Below are 14,261 nucleotides of genomic sequence, written 5' to 3'. Positions count from 1 at the left end.
GTGTCTCTCTCACAGCCCCGTGCCCACCATACCATGATGGTGTCTCTCTCACAGCCCCGTGCCCACCATATTATGGTGGGTGCCTCACCCAAAGAAAAGGTCTGGGAAAGAACCTGCCAGGCTGCAGGATGAGGTACCTTGTGAGCATATCCTGTGCACGTGAGCTCTCCATGCACGCGCGCTCTCCCGTGCACACGCACCCTCCCGTGCACGCGCACCCTCCCGTGCACACGCACCCTCCCGTGCACACGCACCCTCCCGTGCACACGCACCCTCCCGTGCACACGCACCCTCCCGTGCACGCGCACCCTCCTAGACAGAGAGGACGAGAGTGCTTATAACACTGTATGACGCTCACTCTGCCCATAGCGCCTCTGTGCTCTGCCTGTGGAAGCTTATTTAAACCGCCGGACAGTCCTGTGAAGAAAGCTCACTACCCCGTCTTCACGGAGGAGACTGAGATGCTAGCCACCAAAACAGACCCGGCCCCAGCTCTCTCTCCATGATGCCTCCCCGTCTCCCTGCTCCCAGCGCTGCCCCCTGCAGGCCACTGTCTGCACAGGCCTCGGAAAGCAAGGCGAGTCACTTTCGGCCTTTGGGGCCGGGGCCCAGGAGGATGTGGGGTCCTCACGCACACTCAGATCCTGAGGGCTCTCAGCCCGGCCCGCCTGGGGGCCACGTACCTGGCAGAGCGCCGCCACGGCCTCGGTGGCCCTGAAGTTCTCCTCTTCCTCCAGGTCACTGCGCGTCACCCTCTGCCGCTCCAGGACCCCGTGAAAAGCCTGAGAGTAAATGCAGGAGCTGAATCGGACAGAAAAATGCACAACCCCCCCTCCCCCCGAAAATGCAGTTCTCTCCACCTGCCCCAAGTCTCAGATCAAAAGGACGTTCATCCTTGGTTTATATCTGAGAAAAGTAAGGCATGTGGTCACGGGGCTTCTGTGGCTTGCAGGCTGAGGCCACGGCAGGGACCAGCGAGCCTGGACCCCAGGAAAGCCATGGACTGAGCTTTGGTCCAGCCAGAAGGCGGAGGTGCTGCAGGCCGCCCTGCCTGCTCTCTCCGGACAGCGTCCTCTGACTTAGTGCTGCAGGCCCTGCCCAGGCCTGGGAGACCGGCCCCGCGGAGCCCTGGCCACCGGTGTGCAGACCGGGAGCGGGGGATGCAGGCTCAGAGGCCTCGGTCACTGGGCGGACCCACGGGAGGCCGAGAAGCGCTGGAGGCCGGTGACAGGGCCTGAGCCGCGCCAGGCCAGCTGGGTCGCGCAGGGTCACCTGGAGGAGCTCCTCGGGGTTGGCTGTCAGCTGCGCCTCCGCCAGGAAGGCCCTCCGTTCCTCCTCCTGGGCCCGCGTGAGCTGCGCCGTGCCCTCCGCCTGGCGAGCCCGCGACGCCTGGACCAGCTCTTGGCCTCGCTGCACAAACTCTGAAAGTGGAATAAGCCAGGACCTCACAGGCGGCTCTCCCGGCAGAACCTCCCCGGCTTCTTCTGCCAACACCAAGAGGGGCGCCACTGAGGGGCAAACCCAGTTTATTTCAGTTTCATTATTCGGGCACACGTGCTCCAAAGGCGTCAGGAGCCCGGAGGCCCACATCAGAGATGGCGGGAGGGAGGGAGCGGGGAGAGAGGCCTTCGAAGAGATGTGAGTGCGCGCTCTCCACCACGTCCTGCCAAACGTGTGCCCTCCCCGGGAACCAAATCTGGGCACAATGAGTTGGACTTCCAGCTTCCAGAACAAATGCCTGCTCTTCCGGGGCCCCTGTGTGCAGCATCTTGTCACCGTGGCCCGAGCTAAGACACCCGGAGACTCCCCGGTCCTACAGGATCCAGGCCACCTCCGCCCTCCTGCCCTCCTGCCCTCTGCACGTTCCTGGTGGCTCTGCGGAGAGACCCTGGGGTCCCAGTGAGCCGGAATCACCGACGAGGAAATGGAGCAGGAGAGCCTGCCAGGGAGGCAGCCCTGTTTACCCCAATCTACAGGGAAGGCAAGCGAGGGCAGAGCATATAAGGGGCTGGTCCCCAAGGGCAGAACTGGGACTCTTGCTGCCCCCAGCCCGGCCCCCTGACCCCCAGCATGGGCCCCAGGCCCCGAGGAAGCCGCTCACCCCTGCTGAAGCGCTCGGCCTCCTCCCAGAAGGCCTTGTGCTGCTGGGTCAGCAGCTCCTCCTTCTGCCGCGCGGACAGCCGGCCCTGGGCGGCCAGCAGGTCCAGGCTGCGGGAGATGGCGGCCAGCCGGCACCTGGTCTCCTCCTGGATCTGCAGCCTCAGGAACTCGATCGTCTTTGCCATGTGCACGCGGCCCATCGTCCTCTCCAGGAGGTCCTGAGGGGAGAGGCACCAGGCGTCAGGTGGGGCCATCTGGGGGCGGCGCTCGGTCACGGCTGCGTCCTGGCCCCACACCTCGCTGTGTGCTGAGCACAGACGGCGTAGCTCCCCTCTGAGCCTCCTGTGTCTGCCTCTCAGATGGGGACCCCGTGGTCCCTCGCGGGGACGTGGCGAGGCGGACACGGAGAGCACACGCAAAGCGCTTCGTACCTACTGAGTGCTCCCCCGAGGGTCGCTCTTCCGGGAAGGAGTTCAGTGCACGCCTATGATCACAGCCACGCCTATGATCACAGCCACGCCTATGATCACGGCCACGCCTATGATCACGGCCACGCCTCCCGCAGCCACCGGGCCTCGGCCGCCGCGGCACAGGGACAGTCAAGGTCACAGAAGCCAGGGCTTCTGCGCTCAGAGCCCGGGTGCTGGGACTCAGAGACTGAGGGGCGATGCCCAGTGTCAGACCTTAGGACCGCCCACCTTGTTCTGCCGCGTGGTCGTGACTTAGGGCAGGACTCCTGGGAAAGACCCCTCCCCACACACCCCACGCGGGAAATGAGGACTACAGGGCCGGGGCTCCTTCTGTCACAGAGAGGAGACGCCTAATGAGTGGGGCTGTCGAATGAGAGTGAGGGCGCCGGAAGGAGCAGCGTCACCGTGCTGGCCACGTGGACCACGGGAGAGCTGCAGGGCTGCGTCCCTCCCCACCCGCCACCCGGCTCGGGAGGCCCGAGCTAGCCCGGCCCCTTCACCGCTGGCAGCCCTGCCCCATTCGGATCCCCCTCCCTATTCCCTTCCCGCCGACTCACAGTCACTATTGCCCGGGGACGGAGCCTGGCCTCCCAGCCTCCACTTGTCCCCTCACACTGGGCCCCGCACGGCAGCGGGCCTTTCTGAGATGTAAACGTGGCTCCCGAGCCCCCTGGCCCCAACCCTCTCTCACTGCCCCCAGACCGAGTCCAAACTCCCAAGCTTGGGGCACATGGCCTTCAGGACCAGCCTGGCTTCGTCCCCAGCCTGGCCCCACAGCCCTGCCGACTCCTGGCCGCCCAGAACACGGCCTGCGGCTCCGCCAGGCCTTCGCACACGGGCCTCCTCCTGGGCCACCTCCCTGCCCCCTCGCACTCACTCCGCGGCCTGGCCGGCCCTGCTCGCCCAACAGGCTCTGATCGAAGGAACCGACTGGACAGCCCCGACGCCAGGAGCGTATCTGAGCCACCCACTGCCCAGCCTGTGGCTGAGCCGCACTGGTGGGGGTTCTAACAGCGTGTGAACGGGGCACGGACGGTGACCCCCCGATTCTGGACAAGGATGCTGAGGTCTATCCCGGAAGGCCACATAACCAGCCCGAGGGACAGTGCTGGGAACCTGCCTCCTTCAGTGCAACACCTGCCAGCAGTCAGGGCCCATGGCCACTAGAGGGCGCAGGAGCATAAGCGCCAGGTTCCCCATGGCAGCGCCCAGGCAGGGCAGCGGCAGGGACAGCCACCTCTGGTTTAGCTCAGGGAGGCCCTCCAGGCCCCTAGTGGCAGCACAACCTTTACGGCCTCTTCCAGGGCTCTGTTCTGAGAGTCCCTGAGGCCAGTGCCATGTTCCAGGGCCCCCTGCCCAGGCCAAAATGCTCAGACACCAGCCCAAGCACTGAAATTCCAGAGTTTATCACAGCACATTCCTAGATATGTCACAGGGTGGGGGGGGGGGGGGAAGTGGGTGCAGGGAGCTAACCGTCCCCCTTCCCAGGCAGCACTGCGGTGCCTTCTTTGTCCATTCTGCCTGCTGACATGTGGCCGGACATGCGCACCTCCCACGTGAGATCAACGTCCTGTCTGATCTCCAACACTCTCAGAGCAGGTGCCACTCTGATCCCATTTTACAGATGATGAAACTGAGTCACAGAGAGGTTGAGGAACTGCTGAGGTCGCACGGCTAGGAAGCGGCAGGACTGTGGTCTGAGCTCAGGTTTCTGGCTCGAGTCTGCAATACGGTCTCTATAACAGGACACGGCACATATAGGTGCTCATTAAATGTTGGCTGAAGGAAGAGCCTACTGAGAACTCGAATAATTCATTCCCTCCTTCCTACGTGGAAGTATCTGGCTAATTCTTGGGCCAGAGTCAGCTAAGGATACACTGTGTTTTGTGTGTGTGTGTGTTTTTTTCTGCATCCATATCGTGCTGACAGGATAATAATTAAAGAAAGCAAAAGGAGAAAAGGAAAGTCGTTTTCCTTTGTTGAGCGTCCATATCAGCAGCCGGATCAAATTAAAGTCCAGCTCAGAGGGGCTTGGACGGCCAAGCCGAGGCCGGGGGCGCCGTCAGGCAGGGCGGCCCAGGTGCGTCACAGCCGGCCGCTTCCTGCCTCTGCCAGCAGGGCCCAGGCGGAGACGGGACTGTGTACAGGACGGAAGCACAGTGTTCTCCGGCGGCCGTGTGCAGTGTGCACCGGGCGTCTGTTAGCGCGCACCGTGGATCTGGGCGTGCGGGGAGGACCTGCGTCACTAACCAGCTCTCAGGGGACGCGGAAGCCGCTGGTCTGCACCACACTTGGGGCAGATGGTTGTGGAGAAGCGGCGAGAGTCGCTCTGGCTCCTCAGGGCCTGCTCCGCGGGTCTGACAGCCAAGTCTGCGCCGGGGCAGGGCGGCCGCTAGAGGGCTCTGAGCCGCATGTGACCTGGGCAGGTGCATGGGTCTGAAATGTAACCTAGGAGTTCCCAAGGCCAGAGGGCGGGGAGATGGGTGCATAGTGCCCCGGGCCTTGCACACAGCAGGGTGAGCCCAAATCTTCTGCAGAGAAACCCCCTGGTGATTAACGTGTTACAGGTCACGGAGCGCTTCCCCGGGCCTGTCTGTGACAAGGCCCAGGACCACCCTTTTATAAACAGAGCAACCGGAACTCAGAGAGGTTAAGTAACCAGTGCCAGGTGACACAGCTGCAAGGGGCTGGGCCTAGGAGGTGGATGTGCAGCTTCTTCGGCCCCAGTGCTCTGCATCCCCAGCTGCACATCAGAATTGTTTGGGGAGTTTACAACCAGCAGAACCAGGGCCCCTGCTTCGCACGGGTTAGACTGGGCCGCTGGGCACGAGGCCCAGGCGCAGACATTGCCGGAAGCGCCCTCGGTGACTCGGGAGGCAGCAGGAGAGCAAACCAAAGCTCCATCCACCAGTGGGCGTCAACCCGACTGCTCGCCGTGGTCACCGGAGCTCCAACCCAGGCAGAGTAACTCAGGCTCATCTGGGACCCCAGCATCAGTGCCTTTTAAAGCTCCCGGATCATGTCAGTGTGCAGACGGGGGGGAGACACACTGACACAGTGCTCTGAGCTGCAGGACATGGAGCTGGCCACATCTCCACACCCGGGAGGGAAGGAGGGAGGGAGGAATGGATGGGATGAAAGGAAGAAAGGATGGACTAGAAGGACTAGATGGATGGGAGGTGGATGGATAGATGGATGGGATAGAAGGATAGATGGATGGGATGGATGGGTGGAAGGAAGGAAGAAAGGAAGGAAGGAAGGAAGGAAGGAAGTAAGGAAGGAAGGAAGGAAAGAAAGAAGGACTGGATAGGACTGAATGGATGATGGAAGGACGAATTCATTGCTTTTCTCTGGGCTCTCTCGCCCCATCCACAATACGAAGGTGTTTGACTGGACAATCTCTACAGCACTTGGAGCTTCCTGATTCCATCTCTGTGTGAACCCCTCCTGCCCCTCCCCCCCCCCCCCCCCCCGCATTACCAGCGCCTGCAGGTCCTGGGAGTCCCGCAGCAGCCCCTCCGCGGTGATCATTCTGGTCGTCAGGGCCGCCCCGAGCTGGCGCGCTCTGGCGCTGGGACACTTGAACTGGTCCACGAGGCGGTGCGGGATGCTCTCCATCTGCCTCCAGAAGGCGTCCATCTGTGAAGGGGGAGGGGCAGGAGGGGAGGAGACTTGGTTAAGAAAGTGTCACGCCACATGGTCAGGCGTGGGAACTGCGATCACTGCGTCTCACAGACCGAGGTTCTGGACAGTTCTACCCCCGGAGCACGTTCGCCTCGCAGCGTCACTCTCTCCAGCGGTGCCTCCTCTTCCACTGCAGCGAACAGCGATGGGCTGCGGACCCCGGGATCTCCCAGCTTAAACGCGGAGACACCCAGCAGGCTGAGTCCTGCCCGCGGGGGAGGAGTGCGTGAATTCCAGTGCCCTCTCGGAATCTTCCAGAGATTTAAAAGAGATTGAACGTGTCCTGGAAATCACAGCACGAACGGCCGTTGAAATGTCAGTTCTCGTTGCAAAAGCATCAGGGAGAGCGCGGCGAAGCCGATGCTGAGCGCGGGAACGTCCTCCTCGAAACCCTTCTTCCTGCCCCATCTCATCGGGCGTGGTGCTGGGACGGGAGCGGCTGCGAATGCCGGGCTTCGGCTGTCCCTGCGGCCGAGGACAGTGACCCCGGGTCTCAGCGACGTCTGTTTTATGACGTGTAGGTTCGTGCGGCACACAGTTTCCTTCCAGATAAAGTACAGCTGGAGCGGACGCGGACGAGGACCAGGCGCAGGGGACGGGCCCTGGCCCCCGAGCGAGAGGCACAGGCAGCGGATCTGGGGCAGGTCCCTGCAGCTCCAGCTGGAGCTTCTCCTTGGCGCCCGTCTGAGGCTGAGAGGGACACTTCTTGCTGGACCGGCATGGGAGGGGCCAGGGGTCAGTGGCCCCGGAAGCCCACACTGACCTGGCTGCTGTGGCTGAAGGTGGAGATCATGACAAGCTGAGGCTCACTGAACCCTGCCAGCCGTCGCAGGTCCGGGCTCGGCCGGGACAGAGCATCCCCCGGAGGCACTGGCGCCTCTTCAGAAGCTTCCTGTCCCATCTCGGGGCCTGCGGGCAGGGCAGCTCGGCACACCCTTCGTCGCCCAGTCAGCAGCTCATCCCATCGGACCCCGCCCACCCCTGCAGGCTCACACCTGCTGTCCACTCGCCTGTCGGACGATCTCTCCACCCACCGTAAGAGACGTGGACGCTCGTCCACGCATTCCTGCCCGGGACAGAGTGCATGTCCCCCAGCCTGCGGCTTCCTCTCCACCCCGGGAGCCAGGACGCTCGGCCGTCCTTCTTATGAACCTCCGACTTCCCCTGGCGTCCGTGACACAACTTCCTCCTGGTCCCTCCAGGCCCCCTCCGCCTTCTTGTTGTGATTCCCCTTCGCCCGTGCTCCTCGCTGTGGGCAGGATCCAGGCGCTTCTCTGCCGTCCTCCACATGGTCCTGGGCCCGGGGCGTCTCCTTCGTGGGTCACCAGGACTTCACAGAACCTTCGAGGACTGCGAGCCCTCTCCTGAGCTATGCAGCCTGGACACCATGTCCCTGCCGGACTCCAGGCTGAGACCCTCCTGCGCGCCGCCGCCTTCGAGAACGCGCTCGCTCTCCGCGTCCTCCCCCTGGGCCTGGTCAGACCCCGCCCCACCATCCCCTCCCAGCCTGTTCTCAATCTGGGTCCTGATTTCTGTAGACAGTTCTCTGCACCACCCCTCCCCCGCCCGCCCCTCCTTACATCCCATCCTATCAGCTCCCATTTCTCCTTACCCTCCACCCACTGCAAATGCCTTCACGAAACCCCACTGCACTAGCCCCGTAGCTCACACTGGCCTCCACACAGCAGCCTGTGCAGCCCTTCAAAGCAGGAGGGGACCCAGCCACCCTTTGCTGCAACCCTCAGCGACTCCCCGTCCTGGTGAGAGGAGGCCCCTCGTCCAGGCTCTGCTCAGCTCCCTCTGCCTGCTTCTCAGCTCCCTGCTGCCTTCTCTGCCGCCTGCAGGCCAGCACCACACCTCTCCCAGGCAGCCTCTTGGTGGTCTGTTCTTCTCCAAAAACTTTCCTAACCGGGGGTAAAACAGTTCCTCTCTCCCCTGTGCCTCAGCGCTCCTGTGTCCCCATCTGTCACACTTGTAACCCTCATCTGCTCACCTGTCACTGTCACCCCTCCCCCTCCCCCAGCCCCCCGCTGGCCTGAGCATCTCTCCGGCAGGGCCAGGTCTAAGTTCATTTGAATCCCTGTCACCAGCACAGCGCCTGGACGCCAGGGAAACGTGTGTTTAAGACAGAATACGTGAACAGCGGGTCATGGGGCCCAAAAGCCAAACAGAGATAAATACCTGAAGGAAGCCCTCCACTGTGGAACTTAAAACCTGCTTTTAGGAGAGATGCCCGGGGGTGAGGAGATGGCAGCCAGCACCCGCCGCACCCACACAGGGTCAGAGCAACCTCTGCTTTGAATGATACGAAGGCCAATCTAAAACTTAAGCCAGAGGAATCGGTTATAACAATAAGACGCCTCCCTCTGAAAATCCTGGCCCTTAGTGACACCTGCTCCATCGCTCAATTCGGAGACGGACCCCTGGCTCCGGGGCCGACCCAGCAGGGAACCCCAGTGTTAAACATGTTTCTAGGCGCATCCACTCTCCAACCTCCCAGCTGGGCCGCCCCGAAGCCCCGGCTTTCACGCAGGAACAAGCCCATCACCTACGTTATCGATCAGCTGCTCGGCGTTCTCCCTCTCCTTCCTCTCCACGTCCGCCAGCGCGAGGTACTGGGAGTCGCCGGCGCCCAGCGTCTCCATGTCTGACAGTCTGGCCCGAAGTCCCTTTTCTAATTCCTCCAAATCCTGCAAAAGGCAAAAGAGAGAAAATAAAGAACAAGTTGAATGTGTCTTAAGTTCTGCCATAAGAAATGCTTTTGTTTTTCACATTCTCATGGAATATTAATTTCTTCCCCCCGGGGAATATTTCTTAACCAAACGTCGGTGCTATGGGTTTTGTCCTATTTAAGGTTTGATGACAGAAATCGATTTTTCTCCCTAAACGCAGAGCCTCTAGAATGATGGATTATTTTCTTCTATAGTCCTCACCCCCCACAAAAAGTAGACCAGGCTTAGAAAGCCATGAAACAGCATCTTTCACTCCTTCTGCAGCTCTGGGAAATCAGATATTTAAAAACGCCCCAGCCTGAACAGGAAGTCCCGCCCACAGCGACTCTCTTGGACAGAGAACATGACCGACATTCTTCTCACCTCTCTGCCTCCAATATTTTTTCCCATTTTAGTCCACACTGTGGTTTTTACATCTGTACTCACGCCTGTATCTCTGTATTACGTTAAAAGTGTATCTATATATATAAAAGCCTAAGCCACCATCTGACCAGCCAGTAGCTATGAGGCACACTGACCACCAGGGGGCAGATGCTCAATGCAGGAGCTGCCGAGCTGTGGTGACCTGGCAGCAGTGGTTCTTGGGTGGCGAACCAGGAACCAGAGAGGAGGGAGCCTGATTCCGGGGTGTGTCACCCGAGAACTGCCCTCTTGCAATCCAGGTCCCCTCAGGGGATGTCAGAGAGCCGGTTTCAGCCCGATCCCCGCAGGCCAGGCTGAGGGACCCCATCAGAGCACGAATCCGTGCACTGGGCCTCCAGTATTGTAATAAGCTATTTTCCAATTACCTGGAAATACAGATTGAAGACTTACATTTTCCTGTTTTGAAAGAATCTTCTGGTAGAATTCGTCATCAGGCTTCTTTCTCGGAAGGAGGTCAAGGAGGCACATTTTAAAAATCTGAATAAACATCTATTGCCAAAGAAGGGAACATAACAGAAATAAAGGTTTAAACAACAGAATCTCCCTCCCTCCTCTCCTCCCCCCTCCTCCTGCTTCTCTCTCTGTTTCTCTCTGTCCCTCTCTCTATCTCTGTCTGTCTCTCCCTCTCTGTGTCTCTGTCTCTCTCTCCCTGTCTGCCTCTCTCTCTCTCTCTGCTTCCTTTTCTCTCTTTTTCTCTTTCTCCCTCCCTCTCTGGGTAAAGTGAAGCTGGCGCCCACCCACAGGCAGGAGCTGCCTTCCCATCTTGGTGTCTCTTCCTAAGATCGCTCTCCCTCCCGAGGTGCTGGCTCTCCCTCCCACACCCGCCTCCCGGGGGTCCCGGTGCACAGAGCCCGGGTCGCGGTGCCGGAGCCTGGAGGGGTGCCGAGCCGCCTCGCCACCTACCAAGCGCTCGTCCTGCCTCAGCACCGCGTCCAGCTGGAGCAGGTCCTTTAAGTGGAGGTGATAGATGCATAGGTCAAGGTCGGCGCTGCAGAGTCGCAAGAGGAAGAGAGACCTTTAGTGTCTGAGGTGCGGAGGGGGTGACAGTTAGGGCGTCCCTGCTCAGTACCAGCCTCGCGGGTCCTGCCCCCAGATTTTACGTCCGCAGCGTGTGCACACGCGGAGATTCCCAACAGCCACACGGTCTACGAGACGGAGTGTCAGGAGCTCTTTGCGACCCACTCGTGACCAGAGGGGACGTGGCCTGGACATCGAGGACAAAGCCGGAAGACGGCCGGTGGGAGAAATGACACTGGCACGTGCATCCTGTATCACAGGCCGCCTTTCTGAGGGCTCAGCGTGGACATCCTGTGCCCACTGTACAGGCGAGGACGCTGACGCAGGACATTGAGGGCCGGAGAAATCAGTGTTGGTGGCGGTCACAGGGCAGGTCAGCGGCAGGGTGCAGGGAAAGGCTCTACCTTTTCTCCGACACAGGCAAAGGCCTTTTGAATGACTGACCCCGAACGGTTAGACGTCCTCTAAGTCCAAGGCTCAGACACAGCCTCTCCCAGCGAGGAAAGGGGCTCCAGTCCAGCCACATCCCTCCCGCCATGGGCCACCTGTGGGGTCCTCACCAAACTCTGGTTCTGAGCCCACTCATGCCACAGCCCCGGGCCGTGTCCAGGACCCCTCGAGCTCACCGAATGTCAGAGCAGACAGGCCTGAGGACCGGCCCCCACGCCCCCACACCCAGCACTGAGAAGGCGCCTACTCAGTGCTGGCTGCGATGCTGTGCACAGGCACGCTAGAAGGCGCCTACTCAGTGCTGGCTGCGATGCTGGCACGCTAGAAGGCGCCTACTCAGTGCTGGCTGCGATGCTGTGCACAGGCACGCTAGAAGGCGCCTACTCAGTGCTGGCTGCTATGCCCCGCCCCCCCCTCCCCCCCCCCGCCCCAGAGTGAGTTTCTGGCCACTGACCACGAGCTGAGCCCTCCTCCAGGCTGGACAGTTTGAAGATTTTGAGTGTGGGCTTTGGGGATAAGGTGGTGGGGTCAAACCTGGTTCCATCACCATCTGCTGTGTGACCTTGGGCAGGTCACTGAGCCTCTCTGAGACTCACTTTATTTTTTTTATTACTTGCTTAAATACATATTTTTATTGATTTCAGAGAGGAAGGGAGAGGGAGAGAGAGGTAGAAACATCAATGATGACAGAGAATCATTGATCGGCAGGTGTGGCTCAGAGGTTGAGCATCTACCTATGAACAGGGAGGTCATGGTTCGATTCCTGGTCGGGGCACATTTCCTTCATAAAATGGGGCAAAGCTGCCCCCACCTGATAAGGCTGGCAGGAGAAATTAGTTCATTGACTAATAGTTACCATCACTGAACCGGTCCCAGGCTCCCACTGGCAGAAGAGACAGGGCAGGGGACGGGACGGACTGATCCTTGTGCTCATGCAATAACTACCCCCTGCAAACTGCCCGGCACTCTGCCCAGCACCCGGAAGGCGCCTACTCAGTGTTGGCTGCTATGCCATGCAAAGACACTCTGGAAGGCGCCTACTCAGTGCTGGCTGCAATGCCATGCACAGGCACTCTGGAAGGCGCCCACTCAGTGCTGGCTGCAATGCCATGCACAGGCACTCTGGAAGGCGCCTACTCAGTGCTGGCTGCGATGCCATGCACAGGCACTCTGGAAGGCGCCTACTCAGTGCTGGCTGCGATGCCATGCACAGGCACTCTGGAAGGCGCCTACTCAGTGCTGGCTGCGATGCCATGCACAGGCACTCTGGAAGGCGCCTACTCAGTGCTGGCTGCGATGCCGTGCACAGGCACTCTGGAAGGCGCCTACTCAGTGCTGGCTGCTATGCCGTGCACAGGCACTCTGGAAGGCGCCTACTCAGTGCTGGCTGCGATGCCGTGCACAGGCACTCTGGAAGGCGCCTACTCAGTGCTGGCTGCGATGCCGTGCACAGGCACTCTGGAAGGCGCCTACTCAGTGCTGGCTGCGATGCCGTGCACAGGCACTCTGGAAGGCGCCTACTCAGTGCTGGCTGCGATGCCGTGCACAGGCACTCTGGAAGGCGCCTACTCAGTGCTGGCTGCGATGCCATGCAAAGACACTCTAGAAGGCGCCTACTCAGTGCTGGCTGCGATGCCGTGCACAGGCACTCTGGAAGGCGCCTATTCAGTGCTGGCTGCGATGCCATGCACAGGCACTCTGGAAGGCGCCTACTCAGTGCTGGCTGCGATGCCGTGCACAGGCACTCTGGAAGGCGCCTACTCAGTGCTGGCTGCGATGCCGTGCACAGGCACTCTGGAAGGCGCCTACTCAGTGCTGGCTGCGATGCCGTGCACAGGCACTCTGGAAGGCGCCTACTCAGTGCTGGCTGCGATGCCGTGCACAGGCACTCTGGAAGGCGCCTACTCAGTGCTGGCTGCGATGCCGTGCACAGGCACTCTGGAAGGCGCCTACTCAGTGCTGGCTGCGATGCCGTGCAAAGACACTCTAGAAGGCGCCTACTCAGTGCTGGCTGCGATGCCGTGCACAGGCACTCTGGAAGGCGCCTATTCAGTGCTGGCTGCGATGCCATGCACAGGCACTCTGGAAGGCGCCTACTCAGTGCTGGCTGCGATGCCATGCACAGGCATGCTGGTGACGCATCAGGGTCCCCTGAAGTCTCTCCGTGGCTGGAGCCTGACTCCGTAACTCCTATGCGGATCGATACCACATGGCAAGTGACAGAGGGAGACAGGGTCCCACTCTGACACGGGGCGGCTGTGTGTCCCTGGCTGAGTTGCTTAACCTCTCTGGGCCTCCATTCTGTTTCCTCCTCTGACAACCACATGCCTCATGGGCCCGCGTCCTCCCTCCGCCCTCCTCACCTCTCGCAGGTCAGGGCCTCGGGGAAGCTGTGGACACGGAGGAAGGTGCGGCGGAGGAACCTGTCGTCGCTGGCGGCCGAGTGGATGCTGGACGAGGAGCTGCACTCGTCCTTCTCGGCCTGGCTCAGGCTCCCCAGGCTGCTGCAAGGCGACGCCTCCACTGGCTGGTTGGGCAGAACTACCTGCTTTAAGTTTTCGTGCAGAGACGGGTTGGAGGAGCCATCGGCCAGAGGCTGGGGCGGCAGAAGAGACATGGGACTCAGTACACGTGACCATCAGGAGTCTGACGCAGTAATTCCACCCGCAACACAGGATGGCGGCTCCCGGGGCAGCCAGGCGGGCAGGCTGGGCAGGGGCGGGAGTGGACCCGTGTCACAGCTCTCTTGGCCCCAAGAGACCAAGGCTCTGCACCAGGCTCCCACCCCTTACCCAGGAGCCTGCCTCTGCCCCGATGACCCCTGCACCTGGCACTCGGCTGCCCACCTGCCCTTCCCCACAGCAGCCCCCGGGCCCTGGCCCACCTGTCTTGCTGCTGTCTCAGACCCGGGGCCAGCTCTGTCCACTAACCCGCTGACAACCCGCTGACCACCTAGCTCTTCTTCACCTGCGCTGGTGGGCGCCACCTCCTCTCCCCAGACCTGCCATGGCCCTGGAATTGGCTCAAAGAAATGCAGTTCCTGCCATGACCTCAAGAGGGCGCAGCCTGAGCAGAGCTCTGCCCCCCAGGCTGAAACCCTCTCCCTGTCGTTTGCTGGGGGGAAGCAGCTGTCCCCCAGACACAGAGCCCAGAGCCTACCTTCTCCGACGCCCAGCCCACACCAGCTCCTACAGGCCCCTGTCCTCTGTGCAGCCTGACACCACACCGTGTCCCTCCCAGACGGGGGCAGCCTCCAGGGTGAGGACCACGCTCCCCTGACCCCAGCCATGCCCAGCGTGGGTGTGGTGCTGAAGAAAGGCCCCTGCTCTGGGAGTGTACCCTCCTCCCCCGCCCCACCACACACAGAGCTAAGGAAGGAAGTGGT

At 61.1% G+C, this 14,261-nt stretch overlaps 1 protein-coding gene across 1 annotated transcript in view; it reads right to left on the bottom strand.

Moving 5' to 3' along the window:
* EVC (EvC ciliary complex subunit 1) overlaps positions 1 to 14,261 on the bottom strand; it is a gene marked incomplete at its 5' end in the record, with an annotated part of 45,465 nt that overhangs the window by 22,775 nt on the left and 8,429 nt on the right. The window contains 8 exons of the mRNA XM_081104816.1: positions 684 to 782; positions 1,273 to 1,421; positions 2,102 to 2,318; positions 6,051 to 6,209; positions 8,807 to 8,944; positions 9,800 to 9,898; positions 10,313 to 10,397; positions 13,240 to 13,472. Of these exons, the coding sequence (XP_080960942.1) occupies positions 684 to 782; positions 1,273 to 1,421; positions 2,102 to 2,318; positions 6,051 to 6,209; positions 8,807 to 8,944; positions 9,800 to 9,898; positions 10,313 to 10,397; positions 13,240 to 13,472 (1,179 nt within the window). The remainder of the gene's footprint in view (positions 1 to 683; positions 783 to 1,272; positions 1,422 to 2,101; positions 2,319 to 6,050; positions 6,210 to 8,806; positions 8,945 to 9,799; positions 9,899 to 10,312; positions 10,398 to 13,239; positions 13,473 to 14,261) is intronic.

This window comes from Myotis nattereri, assembly GCF_964212035.1.
Source record: "Myotis nattereri genome assembly, chromosome: 1".
NCBI classification, from domain to species: Eukaryota; Metazoa; Chordata; class Mammalia; order Chiroptera; family Vespertilionidae; genus Myotis; species Myotis nattereri.
Note: the sequence above shows the minus strand (reverse complement) of the source record. Positions and strands in the feature narration are given on the sequence as shown.